We start from the raw sequence: 24,082 nt of genomic DNA, 5'->3' as shown, positions 1-24,082 counted from the left end.
GGCACTCGGGTCCTGTTACCACCACAACAATGGCAACTGTGGAGGAAGATATATGGGAACAGACTGCAGATAAGGGCTGCTAGAGTGATGCTCTCTCACTGTGTTGATGTGTGTAATTCTGACCCCTGTCTTCTGTCTTCTCTCTTTTTTTTTCTCCATCCCTCATTCTCTCCCTCCCGCACCATCCTCCCAACAGCTGCCAGCACCAGTTGGCTCCAGGAGCATGTCGCAGACCTGAGTCGAAGGTAAGATCCTCTTTCAATGAGTCATCCTGCTGTATTGATCCTCCTTGTTTTCCCCCTGTAGTCCAGAAGTGGACAGTTTCCCTCCCAAGCATCCCTCAGGAAATATATGCACCACAGTGTATGTGTGTAATGTGATTAGCAGTCTGTCCCAATCAAACTGAGGCTAAAGGGTAAATAGACACACAGAACTACCCTACGCCTTGACCCTTTTTCTCTCCAGATGAAATCCTGCGACTAGTGAGGTCCGGTCACCCGACAACCTGTCCGCTCAACCCGATCCCCTCCTCCCTTCTCCATACCATCTCTGGAGACCTTCTCACTTCCCTCATCAACTCATCCCTGACCACTGGCTGCGTCCCCTCTGACTACAAAATGGCCCGAATCGCTCCCCTCCTAAACTAACACTTGACTCCTGACGTCAAAAACTACAGACCTTCTTTATTTTCTTTCCAAAACACTTCAGCGTACTGTCTCTGACCAACTCTTGCTATCTTTCTCAGAACGATCTTCTTGACCCTAACCAGTCATGCTTCAAGACGGGTCCCTCAACCGAGACTGCTCTTCTCTGTGTTTTACGGAGGCTCTCTGCACTGCCAAAGCCGACTCTCTCTTCTCTGTTCTCATCCTCCTAGATCTATCCGCTGCCTTCGACACCGTAAACCGTCAGATCCTCCTCTTCACTCTCTCAGGGCTGGGTGTCTCTCAGGCTCTGCACACTCTTGGATTGCATCGTACCTGGCAGGCCAGTCCTACCAGGTGACGTGGAGACGATCTGTGTCTGCACCACGTACTCTCGCTACTGGTGTCCCCCAAGGCTCAGTTCTAGGCCCTCTCTATACACCAAGTCACTCTGCTCTCATCCTCACATGGTCTCTGCTATCATTGCTATTTGGATGACACTCAACTACTTTTCTCCTTCCCCCTTCTGACACCCAGGTGGCGACACGCATCTCTGCGTGCCTGGCATATATCTCCATTTGGATGTCGGCCCACCACCTCAAGCACAACAACACGGAGCTACACTTCCTCCCGTAGAATGCCTGCCCGCTTCAAGACCACTCCATCACGGTTGACAACTCCACGGTGTCCCCCTCCCAGAGTACAAAGAACCTTGGACAACACTGTTGTTCTCTGCAAACATCAAAGCAGTGACTCACTCCTGCAGGTTCATGCTCTACAACATCCGTAGATTATGATCCTACCTCACACAGTAAGCGGTGCAGGTCCGAATCCAGGCACTTGTCATCTCCTGTCTGGACTACTGCCTCGCTGTTGGCTGGGCTCTCCGCTTGTGCCATCAAACCCCTGCAACTTATCCAGAACGCTGCAGCCTGCCTGGTGTTTAATCTCTCTCATGTCACCCCGCTTCTCCACACACTCCACTGGCTTCCAGTCGAAGCTCGCATCCACTACAAGACCATGGAACTTGCCTACAGAACAGCAAGAGGGACTACCCCTTCCTACCTTCAGGCTATACTCAAACCCTACACCCCAACCCAAGCACTCCATTCTGCCACCTCTGGTCTCTTGACCCTCCCACCTCTACGGGAGGGCAGCTCCCACAGCCCAGTCCAAGCTCTTCTCTGTCCTGGCATCCCAATGGTGGGACCAGCTTCCCCCTGAAGCCAGGACAGCAGAGTCCCTGTCCATCTTCTGAAAACATCTGAAACCCTACCTCTTCAAATAGTATTTTAAATAATCCCACAGCATCCCCCTTGCGTGAACTAACACTCGCACTTGTCTCCCCCCCTTTACTAGCGCTGACTTTGCTGCTAGCTACTTTATTTAAGAAAAATGTGCTTACCGGTACTATGAATGTGATATGTGGGTGTCTGTCCCACTTAGCTTAAGATGAATGCACTCTGTAAGTCGCTCTGGATAAGAGCGAAATGACTAAAACATTTCAAAATGTACATAAAACATGACATGGGGTGTAGTAGTATATTTTTTCAGCAAGATGTTAGGGAGTGGCTTTTTCAGGGAAATATTGGCTTAATTGAGCTTCTTGGAATTATTGTAAGGTATCTGGACAGCAAGGGCCGGTCTCATGTCATTTCCAATGGATTACAATGACCCCCTCTGGCGAAACCTGCCTGTAGAGGTCAGGTGTGAAACTCTTATCTTCCCTTTCACCTCCTCCATATTGTGCTGTGTGCCCTTGCCCTGGGGTTAAGACCTGATGGATACTCTCAGGTCAGCCACTTCCTGGCCCTCACCCCTGGAGACCCTGTGCAGGGCTGGGGAGAGGCTTGACAGTGAAACTCCACCCCCTCCACCTTTCCTCATATAGTAGCTTCCAGGATGATGAATCGCCTCACTTGTTTTGTCTGAATAATGGATGTTGGTGGGTTTTGTTTCAGTCCAGAGTGTTGAGATCATTTTGCACCTCTACTTTCTCTGCTGGTGCCCCGGTCTGGATTATGCCACTCAGGAAGTGGAAAATGACAAAAGGCTGAGTCATGTTTGGAGTTGGAGGACTCATTGAAAAAGAACCCTCCCTTACCTCCTAATGGGTTATGTGAATGAGCTGCTGAGGCTCATGTGAAACAAGCCTCTAACTCATTGCAGGTCCAGCTATATTTTGCTTTCCATTATGCAGGCGTTCCCTCATAGCTATAACACCCTGATCTCAAATAATATAGCAGTAGCAGTCTATGAAACAAAACTAGGCCTAAATTAGATTGACTCTCATAATCTATTCTAAAACCCCAAATATTATTGAAGTGGCTTTCTGTCGCATTCCATCCTGAATAGTAAAAGGCACGTACAATCCTACCCACTCTCCAGGTTACCTAGGGCAAAAGCACCTCATATACATTTTAACAAATGTATTGAAAATTCAATACAGAAATATATAATTTACATAACTTTCCACACCCCTGAATCAATACATGTTAGAATCACCTTTGGCAGCCATTACAGCTGTGAGTCTTTCTGGGTAAGTCTATAAGAGCTTTGCACACTTGTATTGTACATTATTTGCACATTCTTTTTAAAATTCTTAAAGCTCTGTCAAGGTGGTTGCTAGTTGCTAGACAGCCATTTTCAGCTCTTGCCATAGATTTTCAAGCTGATTTAAAGTCAAAACTGTAATTAGGCCACTTATGAACATTCAATGTCGTCTTGGTAAGCAACTCCAGTGTACATTTGGCCTTGTGTTTTAGGTTATTGTCCTGCTGAAAGGTAAATTTGTCTCACACTGTCTGTTGGAAAGCAGACTGAACCAGGTTTTCCTCTAGGATTTTGCCTGTGCTTAGCTCTATTCCGTTTCTTTTTATCCTAAAAAAAAATCCCTAGTCCTTGCCGATGACCAATATACCCAAAACATGATGCAGCCACCACCAAGCTTTAACATTTACATTTACATTCAAGTCATTTAGCAGACGCTCTTATCCAGAGCGACTTACAAATTGGTGCATTCACCTTATGATATCCAGTGGAACAACCATTTATCAGATAGGTGTAGAAGTCTATACCTCTTGTTAAGGGGGGGGGGTTAGAAGGATTACTTATCCTATCCTAGGATATCCTTAAAGAGGTGGGTTTTCAGGTGTCTCCGGAAGAGTGGTGATTGACTCGCTGACTGGCGTCGTGAGGGAGTTTGTTCCACATTGGGTGCCAGGCAGCGAACAGTTTTGACTGGGCTGAGCGGGAACTGTACTTCCTCAGAGGTAGGGAGGCGAGCAGGCCAGAGGTGGTGAACGACAGTGCCCTTGTTTGGGTGTAGGGCCTGATCAGAGCCTGAAGGTACGGAGGTGCTTCCCCTCACAGCTCCGTAGGCAAGCACCAATGGTCTTGTAGGCGATGCGAGCTTCAATCGGAAGCCAGTGGAGAGAGCGGAGGAGCGGGGTGACGTTGAGAGAACTTGGGAAAGGTTGAACACAGACGGGCTGCGGCGTTCTGGATGAGTTGTAGGGGTTTATGGCACAGGCAGGGAGCCCAGCCAACAGCGAGTTGCAGTAATCCAGACGGGAGATGAGATGCCTGGATTAGGACCTGCGCCGCTTCCTGTGTGAGGCAGGGTCGTACTCTGCGAATGTTGTAGAGCATGAACCTACGGAAGGGTCACGCCTGGATGTTAGTTGAGAACGACAGGGTGTTGTCCAGGATCACGCAAGTCTTTAGCACTCTGGAGGAGGACACAATGGAGTTGTCAACCGTGATGGCGAGATCATGGAACGGGCAGTCCTTCCCCGGGAGAAGAGAGAGCTCCGTCTTGCGAGGTTCAGCTTGAGGTGGTGACCGTCATCCCACTGATATGTCTGCCAGACATGCAGAGATGCGATTCGCACCTGGTTATCAGAGGGGAAAGGAGAAAATTAATTGTGTGTCGTCTTGCATAGCAATGATAGGAGAGACCATGTGAGGATATGACAGAGCCAAGTGACTTGGTGTATGCGAGAATAGGAGAGGGCTAGAACAGGCCTGGGGGACACCAGTGTGAGAGCACGTGGTGCGGGACAGATTCTCGCACGCCACCTGGTGGAGCGACCTGTCAGGTAGGACGCAATCCAAGCGTGGGCCGCCGCCAGGATGCCCACTCGGGAAGAGGGGTGGAGAGGAGGATCTGATGGTTCACAATATCAAAGGCAGCCGATAGGTCTAGAAGGATGAGAGCAGAGGAGAGAAAGTTAGCTTTAGCAGTGCGGAGCGCCTCCGTGACACAGAGAAGAGCAGTCTCAGTTGAATGACTAGTCTTGAAACCTGACTGATTTGGATCAAGAAGGTCATTCTGAGAGAGATAGCAGGAGAGCTGGCCGAGGACGGCACGTTCAAGAGTTTTGGAGAGAAAAGAAAGAAGGGATACTGGTCTGTAGTTGTTGACATCGGAGGGATCGAGTGTAGGTTTTTTCAGAAGGGGTGCAATATTAAAATATGAAGAGTGGTACTCAGTGATATGTTGTGTTAGATTTTCCCTAAACATAACGCTTTGTATTCAGGACATGAAAGTTAATTTATTTGCCAAATGTTTTGCAGTTTTACTTTAGTGTACTATTGCAAACAGGATGCATTGAATATTTTTATTCTGTACAGGCTTCTTTCTTTGCACACTGTCATTTAGGTTAGTATTGTGGAGTAACTACAATGTTGTTGATCCATCCTCAGTTTTCTCCTCTCACAGCCATTGGACTCTGTAACCGTTTTAAAGTCACCATTGGCTTCATGGTGAAATCTCTGAGCGGTTTTCCTTCCTCTCCAATAACTGAGTTAGGAAGGATTTGAGGAGTTTCTCCCATTCTTCTCTGCAGAACCTCTCAAGCTCTGTCAGGTTGGATTGGGAGTGTTGCTGCATAGTTATTTTCAGGTCTCCAGAGATGTTCGATCAGGTTCAAGTCAAGGCTCTGGCCAAGCCACTCAAGGACATTCCGAGACTTGCCCCGAAGCCACTCCTACGTTGTCTTGTCTGTGTGCTTAGGGTCGTTATTCTGTTGGAAGGTGAACCTTCGCCCCAGTCTGAGGTCCTGAGTGCTCTGGAGCAGGTTTTCATCAAGGATCTCTGTACTTTGCTCTGTTCATCTTTCCCTCAATCCTGACTAGTCTCCCAGTCCCTGCTGCTGAAACACATGCCCACACCATGATGCTCCCTCCACCATGCTTCACCGTAGGGATGGTGCCAGGTGTCTTCCAGACGTGACGCTTGGCATTCAGACCAAAGAGTTCAATCTTGATTTCATCAGAGCAGAGAATCTTATTTCTCATGGTTTGAGAGTCCTTTAGGTGCATTTTTGGCAAACTCCAAGAGGGCTGCCATGTGCCTTTTACTGAGGATTGGTTTTCGTCTGGCCACTCTACTATAAAGGCCTGATTGGTGGAGTGCTGCAGAGATGGTTGTCCTTCTGGAAGGTTCTCCCATCTCCACAGAGGAACTCTGGAGCTCTGTCAGAGTGACCATTGGGTTCTTTGTCACCTCCCTGATCAAGGCCCTTCTCCCCCGATTGCTCAGTTTGGCCGGGCGGCCAGATCTAGGGAGAGTCTTGGTTGTTCCAAATGTCTTCCATTTAAGAATGATGGAGGGCTCTGTGTTCTTGGGCACCTTCAATGCTGCACAAATATTTTGGAACCTTTCCCCAGATCTTTACCTTGACAAAATCCTGTCTCGGAGCTCTACGGACAATTATTTCACCTCATGGCTTGTTTTTTCTTCTCTGACATGCACTGTCAACTGTGGGACCTTATACAGACAGGTGTGGGCCTTTCCAAATCATGTCTAATTTACCACAGAATCCAATCAAGTTGTAGAAACATCTCAAGGATGATCAATGGAAACCAGATGCACCTGAGCTCAATTTTGAGTCTCATAACAAAGGGTCTGAATACTTATATAAATAAACTTTTTTTAATTTTTTTATACATTTGGAAACATTTCTACATTTTGCTTTGTCATTATGGGGTATTGTGTGTAGATTGATGAGAGGGGGCGGACTATTTAATCAGTTTTAGAATAAGGCTGTAATGTAACAAAATGTGGAAAAGTCAAAGGGTCTGAATACTTTCCGAATGCACTGTACACCATCCAAAGTGTAATTAACTCCACCATTCTCAAAGGGATATTCAATGTCTGGTTTTTTTATTTTTACCCATCTACCAATAGGTGCCCTTCTTTGCGAGGTATTGGAAAATGTCTCTGGTCTTTGTTCTTGAATCCGTTTTTGAAGTTCACTGCTTGACTGAGGGACCTTAAAGATAATTGAACGGAGATGAAGTAGTCATTAAAATCCTGTTAAACACTTATTACACACAGTGAGTCCATGAAACTTACTATGTGATTTAAAGCACATTTTTACTCCTGAACTTATTTAGGCTTGACATAACAAAGGAGTTGAATACGTATTGATACTATTATTAATAAAATATTGTTTTATTCATTTGTAAAAATGTATAGAAACATAATTCCACTTTGACATTATGGGGTACGTTGTATGCCAGTGTATGTGTACGTTGCCACGTGTATGCCAGTGACACAAAATCTAAATTTAATCACTTTTAAATTCAGGCTGTGTTACACAACAAAATGTGTGAAAAGTCAAGGGGTGTGGATACTTTCTGAAGGCGCTGTATAACAGAGTAAAGTTCTGATTGTTCTGAATAGAAGGCACAGTGGACAGGATGTCCCGGACTACTTTGACTCATTGTTTCATTATCTGCTGTAATCGTGTCATCCGTGTCTCTGGGCCTCACCACCCTCCCTGGGGTTTGGTGGGTAGACATTATATAACCCTCAGAGCTAGTCCACTGTGTACTATTATTTGGGCAACAGCGTTTAGCCTGTATTTATAGCCGACCGACATCATATCAAGTGTTTGTCTCACCGTAATCCCACAATTTCTGTCTCCAGTGGGTGGGATTATACAAACTGTCACTCTGGAACAAAGCTCCCTCTATCCACACAGTGTTCTCTCTCGCTCTCTCTCTCCCTCTCTAGGCAGCGCCGGACGCACAGACAGACGGCCGTGGAATCACACGACCCTGTCCCTAGTACTCAAATTATATCAATGCAGCGGGGAGATTTAGGAGATTATTGGGATTGTAAATCCTGCTTCCCGCTCACCCCACTCACCCCCCTCAAATGTTGGCTTCAAATTAAGTGACCGGAGGTCGAGCTTCTTAAGGTTAATGGGTTTTCTTTTCTTTTTTAAAGATAATGCCTATTTTTTTGTGTGTGTCCTTGTTGGACACCAGTGGACTGGTATCCATGCATGTTTAATAAGAGGTTGACATTGGACAGGGATGCAGTTTAAAAACACTATATAGAATTCATCTTCTCAGTATTTATCTAATCAAATAATATTATGCCAAGATCTGAATACATCGCTGCAAATTAAATAAAACAGGCTAAATGTCAGTGTATGATTTCACATTGGCTAAATGTGAGTGAACTCATTGCCCTCTACTCCCCCTACTGATGCTGATGAGTATGATGTGTGGTCCCAGACACTGCGATCCCCAGTGTTGACAGCACTCATCTGTCTGAGTAGGACATCACTTCATATCATCACGCCTACTCTGATGGGTTACACCTCCTAATGCACTGCATTAACATCTCTGATTAAACACAAAAAACTGATCTGTAAAGCATGCACACTGCCTCATCACCACACAACTGTAAGATCTGAGGGGGTTCCACTCACTATAGGAATCTTGTTTTTCTTTTTGTGAAATGAGAGCAATGTATTTATTTTAGTCACATGCTGAAAAGCGACACACATGAATGCGTAATTGTACATGAATTGTATCACAACGGCATAATGAACGGCTAGCCATTTGAATTAGATCAGACATTGGTCATTTATGAACAGGACGAAGCACATCCCAAAAATAAAATATAATCTGATCCAAAAACACACCACGTAGAGAGAACACGGGATGAATGCATCCATCTGTCTGTAAAATAATACATTGAAGAGTTGGGTCCCAAGAATATACACTACATGGTCAAAGTATGTGGACACCTGCTCAACGAACATCTCATTCCAAAATCACGGGCATTAATATGGAGTTGGTCCCCCTTTGCTGCTATAACAGCCTCAACTCTTCAGGGAAGGCTTTCCACTAGATGTTTGGAACATTGCTGTGGGGACTTGCTTCCATTCAGCCACGAGCATTAGTGGGGTCGGGCACTGATGTTGGGCGATTAGGCCTGGCTCGCAGTCGGCGTTTCAATTCATCCCAAAGGTGTTCGATGGGGTTCAGGTCAGGGCTCTGTGCAGGCCAGTCAAGTTCTTCCACACCGATCTCAACAAACCATTTCTGTATGAACCTCACTTTGTCCACAGGGGCATTGTCCTGCTGAAACAAAGATTTCCCTTCACTGGAACTAAGGGGCCTAGCCCGAACCATGAAAAACAGCCCCAGACCATTATTCCTCATCCACCAAACTTTACAGTTAGCACTATGCATTGGGGCAGGTAGCGTTCTCCTGGCATCCGCCAACCCAGATTTGTCCATTGGATTGCCAGATGGTGAAGCGTGATTCATTACTCCAGAGAACTCGTTTCCACTGCTCCAGAGTCCAATGGCGGCGAGCTTTACACCACTCCAGCCGACGCTTGGCATTGTGCATGGTGATCTTAGGCTTGTGTGCGGCTGCTCGGCCTTGGAAACCCATTTCATGAAGCTCCCGACGAACAGTTATTTTGCTAATGTTGCTTCCAAAGGTAGTTTGGAACTCGGTAGTGTGTGTTACAACCGAGGACAGACGTTTTTTACGCGCTCGGCAGTCCCGTTCTGTGAGCTTGTGTGGCCTACCACTTCGCAGCTGATCCGGGGCAGCTCTTGCAGGGCAGAAATTTGCCGAACTGACTTGTTGTAAAGTTGGCATCCTATGACGGTGCCACGTTGAAAGTCACTGAGCTCTTCAGTAAGGCCATTCTACTGTCAATGTTTGTCTATGGAGATTGCATGGCTGTGTGCACGATTTTATACACCTGTCAGAAACGGGTGTGGTTGAAATAACCGAATCCACTAATTTGACGGCGTGTCCACATACTTTTGTGTATGTATATTAGTGTTTCATATTTCATAAATTCTAACATCAGTAAAAAAAAAAATCTTCCACTTTTACATTTCAGAATATTTTGTGTAGATTTTTGACGAAAAATGACATTCATTTTAATCACACTTTGTAACACAACAAAATGTGGAAAAAGTCAAGAGGTCTGAATACTTTCTGAACACACATTGAACAACACAGCAGCTTTTCAGCATGTTTTGTTATTTCCAAAAGTCGATGAAGTACGTTTGTTTTCCAAAATGTGTGGTCGTGGTCGAGGGGAATTCTTTCGTATGACATGAATTCCCGACTCGGAGTATCAACAATGTTTGACAGCATCGTAATGTTACAAATAATGGTTTAGTACAAGCATTTCGCTACACTCGCAATAATATCTGCTAACCATGTGTATGTGACCAATAACATTTGATTTGAGGATATTTCAATTTGACTGCACCTCTGGAGTCTGGCACCGCAGTGAGCACACCAGCCACCTGGACATCTGATGAAACTGAGGAGTATTTCTGGCTGTAATAAAGCCTTTTGTGTGGAAAAACTAATTCTGATTGGCTGTGCCAGGCTCCCCAGTAGTGGGGCTATGCCCTCCTAGGCCCACCCATGGCTGCGCCCCTGCCCGGTCATGTGAAATCCATAGATTAGGGCCTAATGAATTTGTTTCAATTGACTGATTTCCTTATATGAACTGTAACTCAGTAAAATCGTTGAAATGTTTTGCATTTATATTTGTGTTTAGTAGATTGTAGAAAGAATATTACAATCACTTAGTCTCAGCATTATTAATATTTTCACTTTTAAGAAGATGTGTATATTACAGGTGCTTTCTGTGAGTCCCTGTCTTGGATTGTTTGTGTGATTTCTTTGGTTGCCCTTTGGTAATGTGTGTTGTCACTTTGGTAATGTGTGTTGTCACAGTAACTCTAACAAGTTTAGACACGTTTGGAGCATCACCGCAGGGTTGAATGGCTCAGTATAGTAATTTTATTTTTGTGTTTGTATGTTTTCAGCCTGTGTGGGATTATCCCTGGTCTCAGCAGTGTCCTTCTGCCTCGTATGAATCCCTTTGTCTTAATCAACGTGGCCGGAGCTCTCTCACTCTGCATCACCTACATGCTCATTGAGATCAAGTAAGTCCGACATGGTGTAATGGAATTAGTTAGTGGATTCGGGGAAGTTATAAATCAGTATTGTTGAGAAATAATGTGTACTCTGAATTGTGTTTCCACAAAGCCCCCATTATCGACCTGATGTGTGTTTGACATCCCTCTTGTTACTTATCAACCTCCATGATAACTCTTGACAGAGATGGGACAATAAACTGAAAATTATCGACACCGACCACTTATCGTGGGCATTTGCTGATATCGCTCATAATGATAAGTTGCCTATACTAGAGACATGTGAAGTTTGAAATGAAATAAGTCTGCTTATATGTAAATAGCCTTGCACGAGCCGCTCATAGGGCAGGAGCCTGAGGCAGCTTAATGTACATGTACACACCCTGGACAGAAAGCTTGTCTATCGCACGGCCTTACCCTCAATCTATCTCCTTAATGCGGCAGGTATTGAGGACTGTGGGCGGCAGGGGCTCAGGGGCGGCAGGTAGACTAGTGGTTAGAGCGTTGGGCCAGTAACCCGAAAGGTTGCTGGATCGAATCCTGAGCTGACATGGTAAAAATCTGTCGTTGTGCCCCTGAACATGCAGTTAACCCACTGTTCCCTGGTAGGCCGTCATTGTAAATAAGAATTTGTTCTTTAAACCTCTCTAGGCTAGTATCCAGTGAAAGTGCAGGGCGCCAAATTCAAACTACAGAATTGTAAATATTTAACATTCTTGAAACTACACATGCAATATGTCAAAATAAAGCTAACTTCTTGTTAATCCAGCCGCGGTGTCAGATTCCAAAAAGTCTTTACGGCGAAAGCAAACCATGCGATTATCTGAGGACAGCGCCCCATCATACAAATGCATAACAATCATTTTCAACCAGGCAGGTGGCGACACAAAAGTCAGAAATAACGATATAATTCATGCCTTACCTTTGAAGATCTTCTTCTGTTGGCACTCCAATATGTCCCAGAAACATCACAAATATGGTCCTTTTGTTCGATAAATTCCTTGTTTATATCCCAAAAATGTCAATTTATTTGGCGCGTTTTATTCAGAAAAACACCAGTTCCAACTCATCCAACATGACTACAATTTATCTAAGAAGTTACCTGTAAACTTGGTCCAAACATTTCAAACAACTTTCCTAATCCAACCGTAGGTATGCTAAAACGTAAATAATCGATAACATTTAAGACGGAATATACTGTGTTCAATAGCGGATAAAATCAACGTGGAGCGAGCTACAGGTCGAGCGCCCCAAACAAAAGACTCCACTTGGCTTGACACTCATTCTGAATAGCCGTACTTCATTTCTCAAAGGAAAAACATCAATCAATTTCTAGACTGTTGACATCTAGTGGAAGCCATAGGAACTGCAACCAGGTGCCTCATAAATCTAGTTTCCCATAGAAAACCAATTGAAAACACAGTGAACTCCAAAAAAAAAAATCCTGGATGGTTTGTCCTCGGGGTTTCGCCTGCCAAATAAGTTATGTTATACTCACAGACATAATTTTAACAGTTTTAGAAACTTTAGAGTGTTTTCTATCCAATTATATGCATATCCTAGCTTCTGGGCCTGAGTAGCAGGCATTTTACTTTGGGCACGCTTTTCATCCGGATGTCAAAATACCACCCCCTATCCCAAAGAAGTTAACTGACTTGCCTAGTTAAATAAAAATAAATTTAAAAGATGCTGAGTGCCAAGCAAAGACTCATAAGGTGCCATTTTTACAGTCTTTAGTATGACTCGGCCGGGGATCGAACTCACAGCCTTCCAATCTCAAGGTGGACACTAACCACAAGACTACAGTACTGAGTTATATGAATGATTGTGAGTAACGGTGGTATACATGAATGTTATAAACGTATCGTTATCATGATAATTCAGTCAGTTTATTGTGATATGGATTTTTGTCCATGTCACCCAGCTCTATCCTGACAGCTATATGCTCCTAACTTAATAACGTACTAATATTATCTATTATGAAGTACCTGATGATTTTCTCTCTCTCTCTCTCTCTAGTAATTACAATGCTGTGGACACAGTTTCGGCGGTGGCCATCGGCCTCATGATCTTTGGCACCATGTATCCTATGAGTGTGTACAGCGGGAAGGTGCTCCTTCAGGTAGGCTATTCAAACATGTCCACAGTCTAAATTGAACTGGATCATTGATTCTCTGTAGGATGTGATGTGGATCGCACAACTTTACTGTAACTCAACACTGTAAACTCTTGGAATGATTGAGTTATGTTCTGTCCGGATTATGTTTTCCTTACAGTTGTTCTTCCTTTAAAAGTTGCAGCACGTCATTTAAGTGTCAGCCATTGTTGTCAGAATGACGCAATTTACCACAATCTGCCACCATCTACCACAAACGGTCGTGGCATAAGCTCAAAACTTTTAAAGGAAGAAGCACTGTACACTGTTGGGGCGGCAGGTAGCCTAGTGGTTAGAGCGTTGGCCCAGTAACCGAAAGGTTGCTGGATCGAATCCCAGAGCTGACAAGGTAAAAATCTGTCATTCTGCCCCTGAACAAGGCACAAGGCACTGTTCCCCGGTAGGCCGTCATTTTACATAAGAATTTGTTCTTAACTGACTTGCCTAGTTAAATAAAGGTTAAATAAATCAATTAAAGAGAGCATGTTCTTTGAAGGACCTTAGCTCATTACTCATTAAAGGGAAAATCCACTCCAAAATTTAATTTGGGGATGTTTTTTCTCATTAGTCAGTCAATTGTTGATACAGTCCCAAAATATTTAGCATGTGAGCAGTCAAGTTTTCAAGATATTGGACTTTTAAGAAGCAAAGGCCACATCATCATGATGATGCAGGAGACATTTTGGGACTGCATCAACAGTGGACTAATGAAAGAAATACTAATAGTTTTTCTGTGGATTTTCTGGAGTGCTGTGTTTTGAGCAGAGACACTCTGGTGACTCACACCTGGCTGTTTTCTGTCCTGTCCTTTAGACCACTCCCTCCCATGTCATCGGTCAGCTTGACAAACTGCTCAGAGAGGTAAGAGCACTCAAGTGGGGGTGATGTTTTTGTTGTTTAATTAACTATTGAAATAGGATGGGAGGTCAATTAAGGACGGTTTTAACTAGGTGGTATACAGCTACGGAATGTACTTTTTTGTAGCTGGTTAGGAGAACTTAGGCAGCGGGTTTGAAGAATTAACGTAGCAGGTTCGCTAAAATGCTCTCCTAACCTGCTACAAAAAGTAACTTCCGGTCATAGTTGTACTCCATCTAGACAAAAGCAATGAGGACAACCCTAGTGAATTGTGGAGAGGAGATAATTCTAACAATAAAGGGAAAGAGGAATACCTAGTCAGTTGTACAACTGAATGCATTCAACTGAAAGGTGTCTTCCACTTTTAACCCAACCACTCTGAATCAGTGAGGTGCGGGGGGCTGCCTTAATCGACATCCACGTCATCGGCACAACAAAGGGTAATGTCCAAATGGAGCTAGTTAGACATGAAATATAATGTTAATAACGAGGCATATGAGGTGGAATACATGTAAATTATTTACATAATACGGGATATTTACACAGTGATCAAACCGTTTACAGAAAACATTTAAAAAATGTTTTTTTCCCCACCATTTTTGATGGTCCAACAACTCTTGAGTTGTTTGGCGCCATGGTTGTGGAGGGCAAAGTGCTGGAAGCGAATGGGAACATTTCATCTTTGCTCCTAATGGCAATCAGTGATGCGTTTGCTGAGGGTTGTCCTCTTTTGACCTCTTTCCTATTTTTCAAGCCCGTTGCACTCGCTAAATAAGGCAGTTGAAATGTGTTGCGTGTACTATGTGTATTGAAGCCAATTTTTGTCTCTGTGCGTTATATGCATATATTATTGAAGTGTATTTCACAGTGTGCAACAACTTGAAATGATTCCCTACCATGTTTTAAAATATATTGTGCCCCTTGGGGTCCTATTGTGCCACTCTATCAATATTATAACTAGAGCCAGTTATAGTTTTTTCAGACCATGGGAGTTGACTGGGACTGGTCACACGATCAGGTTAAACTGGTCCCCTCATGGCAGAGACTCTGTTAGACCCCTACAGAGATTGTGGCGTGGTCTGCATTTTTCATGATGCGGTCAGATCCCGCAGATTATTTGGAAACGGACGTCTTTCTGCTTTGTAAGCCTTCCTATTGTATTAAAAGCAACTCTTTGTCGCGTTATTCACACACCCTCAGAATTTCGCTGCTTCAAGTTCAGTAGCCTTCCTCTCCTAGTTGGGTGTGCGAGATCATGTGCGCCAACAGTATGTGTGGTTTCAGTGAAGTAGAGTAGGCTGCCTATGCATGGGCAGAGAATCATTTGGCTAGAGCCCGACTGATATGTTTTTTGGGGTCCAATACTGATTCCTTTTTTTTGGGGGGGGCTACTCCAGGGAAATTAAACCGATATAGCATTAAAAAAAACAATATCGGACAATTTTAATGTCGGGCTCTACACGTTGCAGTTATCTTTCCAAAGGAAATTAATTTCAATATGATTAGGCTATAGTTTACTACGGTGACTGTAAAGTAATATTGATAATGGAAAGAAGTGTAGGGCGCTCAACCAATGTGAGTCCAGGTGCAATAAAAAAAAATATCATAATTGAAAAGGCGCAACGCGTGCATAGGCTACCATCGTGAGTGAGCATTGCGCCTTTTCCATAAATATGAATTACCCATTTATTTGTCTCTGCCTGCAAATCGTCCTGCTCCTGAAGGTAGTCTACATTCTATATGCAAAACGTAGCTCAAGAAAAAGTGGAAGTGTCCGCCCTCATCATTTTTGCTGCTTCAGGTTCAGTATCCGTACGTGCAAGATCAGATGGGCATGTGGTCTCAATTAAATACAGAAGGCTATAGCCTATGCATCGGTGGAGAATCATGGGGCAGTTATCATTTCCAAGGAAATGTACTTCCTAAATATGATTTATGCGATAGTTTACTACATTGCCTTGAAATAAGTACTGATCACCCATATGTCCCATCTGAAAATTGTCCTGCTCCTTAAAGGTAGGCTATAAAATGTAGCTCAAGAGAAAGTGCAAGTGTCCACTCTGCTCTCTTCAAACTACATCTAGCCTATTGGTTGATATAGCCCAGTAATACCTACCGATAGCCTAATATAATGGGCCATGTGACATAAGAAACTTAGGTATTTTTGCACATTTGGATACTGCCTATAGGGTGCAGAATTGCTGGGACCATGGCTGGCAAGTAAGCTGCGTCACATACGCCTAAAATAACATTGCGGGACTGCGGTTGTGTTCGGGACCAGTTATTGCGGGAGCGGGTGGGAGTCAGACAGAAAGCCAGCGGGAGCGGGCAGGAGCAGACCTCTAGACTGTATGTACTGCTGTATGTGTGTAAAACTGGACTTGTCTTCCATCAGGTCTCCACTCTGGATGGGGTCCTGGAGGTCCGTAACGAACACTTCTGGACGGTGGGCTTTGGCTCTCTGGTATGTCATCATCGTTCTGTCCCTGCTGTCTCCTCATTATACCCAGCAGACTCCCAGCAAAATGCCTCACACTGTTTGCTCTGCCTCTAGGAGAAGCAAGGCCATGTTCTTTGATTCCCTTTGTGAAGACAGAGTAGTCACACAAAAAGATGACAGTTGTCACGTCGTACTCCAATACAGGGAATATGGCATAAAGACAGAAATTGAGTCATTCTGGTTTCATTGAAACGCCTGAGATGTGAATTATTCAGACTGTGGCTCTAACAATGTTGCTTCACGTAGAATTACTTAAATACAGATTCTGTCTGGTCTGCTGCTACGTTAAATCTCATTCAATGAAATAACACTTATTTGCACTCTGCATAATAGCAGTATAATGTAATGGTAACATTACGCAATTACAGCATCACTGCTGTCATATTGATAAATAGGCCAGCTTCTTGGCTGCACTCGTAAATTCCTGTGTAGACTAAGTTTATACAGTGGTGTTGCTGCTGTGCTCAGTTGTTGTCACACAGTTCTGGGTTGTCGCCACACTGTTCTCTCCAGACTGTATGCCCTAGCGTACTGCCAGTAGAGCTAGAGGGAGAGAAAGGGAGCGAGAAAATGTGGAGTAAACACACAGACTGACTCTTTAACTCCTTGTCGTTTCCACCGGCTTTGTGTGCAGGCTGGCTCCGTCCATGTCCGAATACGCCGGGATGCCAACGAGCAGATGGTGCTGGCCCATGTGACCAACCGCCTCTTCCCCCTCGTGTCCACGCTGACGGTTCAGATTTTCAAGGATGACTGGATCCGGCCTTCCCTGAGTGTGCTCCCAGCCAGCACACTCAGCCCCTCTGACCACGGGGGCCTGTCCAGCTTTGTCCCCCCTCCCCCCAAATCCTCTGAGGACATGGACCGGCTCACCTCCACCCCATCCAAACCCAGCAGCCCACCGCCAGAGTTCTCCTTCAACACCCCAGGGAGGCATGTCCAACCCATGGTGCTTCCCAGCACCCAGCACCAGAGGCCCTACAGCATGGGCCTCAACTACGGAGCATCCCCCTACACCAACATGCTCAACCAAAACCTAGTCCGGCCGGGGAGTGGGCCGGGGATGGGTATGAACCCGGGAATGGGTGTAGGGATGCCTTCATCACAACAAGGTTTCAGAACTGCCTTAGGTGCAGCGCCACAGCGATTTGGAATCAACCCTCTCCCATCACAGTACAGCCAGTACAGACCCTGATGTTTAGAACATAAGGTATAGAAGTGGGATATTCAGAGAGAGAATATATTATGGTATTTATTTTGATGGGACCAGGACATACATTCTGACCTTTGGTGGATTTTCTATCTTTCTATATTTTTTGGTACTATTCTTCAAAAAGCAAATGAGTTTGAAATGAACTGTAGGCATGTGTTCTGTATATGATATGCCAGTTAACATTTTTCTTTTGATTGGGAATCGTTAATTGACTTTCGTGCTCATAGGACTTGAATGTTTGATTACATTAACTATTATTCCCTTGGTAAATGGTCATCACAAGATGGTCAGCTCAGCCGTTCCTACCTGGAGTAATATTTGTAGGTAGAAAACGGTGACCTAATGCAGGGGCAATACATAATGGGGTAATTAGACTCTTTATTATGTTTTGCCCCATAACTGCTGCATTAAAGGCATCACTTACACTAATGTTTCTTAATGCCAACCTCATTGTGAAGGAGTGGTCTGTATCATGTCTTTTCACCTTTAATGGAAAACAAAAACTGTCATTTTCCGTTTCAGTATAGTCTGCAATAAATTAAACGCAAATGTACTGTACTTGCCCTATTATTTGTCACTTACTCTAACTTTCTAGGTCAATGTCCATTGAAAGACTCTCCAATGAGTTTGGCGACTCAGCGTGGGACATGAATTATCCTAGGCACACCCTGGGCTACCTTTTGAGTGTTGTTGAGGGCGAATGTTGAATAGTGAAGAGGACCATAAAGAAAATGTAAGTGTGGGATGAAAGTATGGCGTTTAATTTAAAACAAATCTGATTTGTATTTCTCTTTTTGTTTTAATTCATGTTAACAGTAATTCATACAAAGTGTGTTAAACTAATTTGGACATTTTAATTTATTGGCAATTGGTAAAATAAAATCAGAGCATAAGACCATAACTAAAGAAATTGTAATTTTCCATGAAGAACAATTGTGACTTGCAAGAAGTTAAAACTTTTGATTGAGATGTTGAGAGTGAATGTTGTTGAATAGTGAAGAGGCCCATAAAGAAAATGTAAGTGTGAGATGATTGTTTAATTTAAAAATCTGATTGTATTTCTCTTTTTGGTTTAATTCATGTTAATAGTAATTCATGAATCCCCCGTGGCGCAGCGGTCTAAGACACTGCATCGCAGTGCTAGAGCGTCACTACAGACCCGGGTTCGATCTCGTGCTGTATCACAATTGGCCCAGCGTCGTCCGGATTAGGGGAGGGTTTGGCCGGGGTGGGGCTTTATTTGGCTCATCGCGCTCTAGCGACTCCTTGTGGCGGACCGGGCGCCTGCAGGCTGACCTCTGTCAGGTGAACAGTGTTTCCTCCGACACATTGGTGTGGCTGACTTCCGGGTTAAGCAGGCGGGTGTTAAGAAGCGTGGTTTGACGGGTCATGTTTCAAAGGACGCATGACTCGACCTTTGCCTCCTGAGCACGTTGGGGAGTTGCAGCAATGAGGCAATATCAAAATCGTGGAGAAAGAGGGTAAAATACTACTACGACAACAACAAAAAATACATACATACATACAGTACCAGTCAAACGTTTGGACACACCTACTCATTCAAGGGTTTTTCTTTATTTTTAATATTTTCTACATTGTAGAATAATAGTGACGACATCAAAACTATGAAATAACACATATTGAATCATGTAGTTACCAAAAAAGTGTTAAACAAATCAAAATAAATCTTAGATTCTTCGAAGTACTCACCCTTTGCCCCGATGACAGCTTTGCACACTCTTGGCATTCTTTCAACCAGCTTCACCTTGAAGGAGTTCCCACATATGCTGAGCCCTTGTTGGCTGCTTTTCCTTCACTCTGCGGTCCAACTCATCCCAAACCATCTCAATTGGGTTGAGGTCAGGTGATTGTGGAGGCCAGGTCATCTGATGCAGAACTCCATCACTCTCCTTCTTGGTCAAATAGCCTTTACACAGCCTGGAGGTGTGTTGGGTCATTATCAAATGATAGTCCCACTAAGCGCAAACCAGATGGGATGGTGTATTGCTGCAGAATGCTATGGTAGCCATGCTGGTTAAGTGTGTCTTCAATTCTAAATAAATCACTGACAGTGTCACCAGCAAAGCACCCCCACACCATCTCACCACCTCTTCCATGCTTCACGGTGGGAACCACAAATGCAGAGATCATCCGTCACCTACTCTGCGTCTCACAAAGACACGGCGGTTATAACCAAAAATCTCAAATTTGGACTCATCAGACCAAAGGACAGATTTCCACCGGTCTAATGTCCATTGCACGTGTTTCTTGGCCCAATCAAGTCTCTTCTTATTGGTGACCTTTAGTAGTGGTTCTTTGCAGCAATTCGACCATGAAGGCCTGATTCGCGCAGTGTCCTCTGAACAGTTGATGTTGAGATGCCTGTTACTTGAACTCTGTGAAGCATTTTTTGGGCTGCAATTTCTGAGGCTGGTAACACTGCTGAAGAGGATAAGTTCATTAGAAGTAACTCTGGGTCTTCCTTTCCTTTAGCGGTCCTCATGAGAGCCAGTTTCATCATAGCTCTTGATGGTTTTTGCGCCTGCACTTGGAAGAAACTTGACATTTTCCAAATTGACTGACCTTCACGTCTAAAAGTAATGATGGACTGTCGTTTTTCTTTGCTTATTTGAGCTGTTCTTGCCATAATATGGACTTGGTCTTTTACCAAATAGGGCTATCTTCTGTATACCACCCCTACCTTGTCACAACACAACTGATTCAGAAGGAAAGAAATTCCACAAATTAACTTTTTACAAGGCACACCTTCTTTTAATTTAAATGCATTCCAGGTGACTACCTCATGAAGCTTGTTGAGAGAATGCCAAGAGTGCAAAGCTGTCATCAAGGCAAAGGGTGGCTACTTTGAAGAATCTCATAAAATATATTTTGATTTGTTTAACACTTTCTTGGTTACTAAATGATTAAGGTGTATGTAAACTTCCGACTTTAACTGTATATACAATATATAAAATTCTGTGCCTTCGGAAAGTATTCAGACCGCTTGACCTTTGTGTTGTCTTTCATTCCAGTATATATGAACACACCTGATTAGTTGAATCAGGTGTGTTAGTAGGCTTAGACAGGGGGCGTAGGAAGGCCTCTGACATGTTTAAAAACTGTTTTTAAATGCTTATTTCTAGTGACTTTTGAGAAAAGAATATAGACAAATCTTAACTTACAAATCGGCAAATTTACAAGGCTAAGGGTGGCCTTGCAGAGGTTTTACTATGAACACACCTGCTTCAGCGAATCAGCCTGCCCTTGATTAGTTGGGCTGGAAAAATAACGCCTGCATGCCCTGGGGGTTCCAAGGATCAGGGTTGTAGAAAATTGCTCTAGATGACATTCCAGTAGAGTGATGGCCAACATTACCTTGGTTCTTGAGGAAACCCCTTAGTTTACAAATTCTGCCAAATTTACCAATAAAATTAGCACTGAAAAAGATCTGATGTGAAACGATCTGGTGTGATTGGTCAAAAGACTGATTAGTAGAAAAAATATGACAGTTGAGCTGCCTGTTTAAACACAGCCTTAGACCACTTAGAACCCCTTACTCAGACTGTAGTTTTATCCTAAAATCTCCTTATTGGATGACTCATTCAGTAGCTAAACAGTACTGGAAGTTATATCCTCAGTGCTGCTGCTGTTTTCCAATGTATCATTTGCACAGTTTTAAAGTGATTATTCTATCAGGCCAGAATACAGACCATATACAGGGCATCTTCGAAGCAGCATCACCTAAGGCTACATTTATTTTGCTCTAAATGCCTGACTCTGGTTGCTTGAGGTGGCAGGTTGCCTAGCGGTTAGAGCATTGGGCCAGTAACATAAAGGTTGCTGATTTGAATACCTGAGCCGACAAGGTGAAAAATCTGTCGATATGCCCTTGAGCAAGGCACTTAACTCTAATTTGCTGCAGTGCTGCCATACTATGGCTGACCCTGTAAAACAACACATTTCACTGCACCTATCCAGTGTACACTGGATACAACTCAACATTTATAGCGTGAATATTTCATAGGTCTCATACGTTTTGTTTTTATACCAGTCTTTATGAAATCGCATTAAAATAGTATCTTGGTTTATCAGATCAATTTCTCACACATAATGCCTCCAGTTGCAATGATTTTTATAAGAGTGCTTTTTAATTTGAGGTCATTTCTGGTAATGGGTCTTTGGTATATTGTCTGGGGATGTGTGCGTGTCCATATTCATTATATATTTCTGAATTGTCATGATCTACCTCACACTTATCAGTGCAATTTGCACTTCGTCTGTTAAGTATTAATTGCTTAGACCACTGCAGCTCTCAAGTGGCACAGATCGACTGAATGACTATATAGATTATTTATTCTGTTCTGTGCCATTTCTGTTTAGTAGCAGTATTTATTGGGATCCCCAATTAGCCGCTGCCTTTCCTGGGGTCCAAACAGGAAACGAAACAAAAATACATAATACTACATAATCTCCTGCTGCCTCACGAAAGAGGAGATGGCTCCTGCCCTATGAGCGTTCCGGTTCGCACAAGCCAAGGATTCGTGCAAGGCCACCCAGCTACATAATACAATAAATACATAATTACAATACAAGATATATAAAAATGGCTGTCTCTTCACAGTCCTCGCTGTGCCGTAAGGTGTTCTTTTATCAATTTTTTAAAATCTGTTTTTATTGCTAGCATGAGTTACCTAGGGTAGCAGAACGTTCCATGTAGTCATGGCTGTCTTTTAATACTGTGCGTTTCCCAGCCTCTGTTCTGGACCTGGCTGTGAAGAGACCTCTGATTGCATGTCTTGTGTTGTATCTGAACTGTGTGCCAGCTGCTTGAATGGTTCCAAATCCGAATACAATTTGTCAGCGAATGTCTGACATCTAAATACAGTGTTGAAGAGATTTTTGATGTATTGATTCCATGGCACATGGTGGGTTGAGTGGTTTGCTGATGTCAACGTTGTGAACAGAGTGCCCCATGGTGGCGGTGGAGTTATGGTATGGGCAGGCATAAGCTACGGACAATGAACACAATTGCATTTTATCAATGGCAATTTGAATGCACAGAGATACCGTGACGAGATCCTGAGGCACATTGTGGTACCATTCATCTTCCGCCATCACCTCATGTGATGATAATGCACGGCCCCATGTTGCAAGGATCTGTACACAATTCCTGGAAGCTGAAAATGTCAGTTCTTCCATGACCTTCATACTCTCCAGACATGTTACCCACTGAGCATGTTTGGGATGTTCTGGATCAACGTGTATGACAGCGTGTTCCAGTTCCCGCCAATATCCAGCAACTTCGCACAGCCATTGAAGAGGAGTGGGACAACATTCCACAGGCCACAATCAACAGCCTGATCAACTCTATGTGAAGGAGATGAGTCGTGCTGCATGAGGCAAATGGTGGTCACACCAGATACTGACTGGTTTTCTGATCTATGCCCATACTTGTTTTTAAAGGTATCTGTTGCATCCTAAGATGCTGGGTTCTTTTACTGAAGACTCCAAAGCGTACTTATAACAAACGGAACAGATTTATTTAATGTTCTCCTTAACATATTACAGTCGTCTACAGTGTCTTCAGCCCAGCTCTCCAATACATCACTGAACTTTTACTTCCCTTGCATCTCGTAATCCAATCACTTCAATGCAAGAACGGAAACCCCATTTATCATTTGTTAATTCAAATAACTCAACCCCTGCATAACCCCTGCAAATCCCATTGGCTATTTGCCACCATTTTACCTCTAAACTCATTAACACACAATACATTTGTCAATACACCACAGTATCTGTGACCAATAGATACATATCTGTATTCCCAGTCATGTGAAATCCATAGATAAGGGCCTAATTGACTTAAATTGACTGATTTCCTTATATGAACTGTAAAATCTTTGACATTGTTGCATGTTACATTTATATTTTTGTTCAGTGTAAGTGCAACACGTGCTGCTCTGTTCTGGATCAACTGCAATTTCCATATGTCCCTCTTTATGGTGACTACACAACCTGGCAGTAGTCCATTTGCGACAAAACTAGGGCCTGAAGGACCTGTCTGGTCGACTGAGATGTCAAGAAAGCAGAGAAACACCTTATCATGGACCGATCTCTTCCCATTTTAGCAATCTTTGAGTCAATATGTTTTGACCATGACAGCTTGCTATCTAGGGTTAAATCCAGCAGTTTAGTCTCCTCAACTTGCTTTGACAGAATGTCATCCAAATCAGTTTAGCTCTTGTGGATGCTTTTTTTTTTTAAGCAAGGTGTTATTGTTTGAATAGAGCTGTGCTTCCTGAAATGTCTACACTACCTAGAGGTGGACTAACAAGTGGTGAAAGAAGCTCTTGGTGGGGTGTTAAAAGGGCCACAGCTGGTGTGAAACTGGTGCTAGCCCTGAGCGAACAACCCACGCCTCAGATATGCTATGAAAGCTTAGCTGTCACATTGGATGAAGGGGGAAAAAGCTACACAGTACACTG

The 24,082-nt window shown here is 43.7% G+C and overlaps 1 protein-coding gene across 5 annotated transcripts in view; it reads left to right on the top strand.

Moving 5' to 3' along the window:
• The window catches only part of LOC111978074 (zinc transporter 6), an 83,979-nt gene extending 65,829 nt beyond the window's left edge, over nt 1-18,150 (top strand). For 4 of the 5 annotated variants that reach the window (XM_070448553.1, XM_070448551.1, XM_024007867.2 and 1 more), the window contains 6 exons: nt 197-245; nt 10,761-10,880; nt 12,891-12,993; nt 13,840-13,887; nt 16,280-16,348; nt 17,019-18,150. In XM_070448553.1, coding sequence (XP_070304654.1) covers nt 197-245; nt 10,761-10,880; nt 12,891-12,993; nt 13,840-13,887; nt 16,280-16,348; nt 17,019-17,579 — 950 coding nt within the window. In that variant the 3' untranslated portion in view covers nt 17,580-18,150. Of the gene's footprint in view, nt 1-196; nt 246-5,208; nt 7,856-10,760; nt 10,881-12,890; nt 12,994-13,839; nt 13,888-16,279; nt 16,349-17,018 lie in introns of those variants that run through there. The other variant, XM_024007869.2, reaches the window with a different exon arrangement.
• The last annotated feature ends 5,932 nt before the right edge of the window (nt 18,151-24,082 follow it).

Source organism: Salvelinus sp. IW2-2015, linkage group LG18 (assembly GCF_002910315.2).
Source record: "Salvelinus sp. IW2-2015 linkage group LG18, ASM291031v2, whole genome shotgun sequence".
Taxonomy (NCBI): domain Eukaryota; kingdom Metazoa; phylum Chordata; class Actinopteri; order Salmoniformes; family Salmonidae; genus Salvelinus; species Salvelinus sp. IW2-2015.
This window is presented reverse-complemented; position numbering and strand designations above follow the sequence as displayed.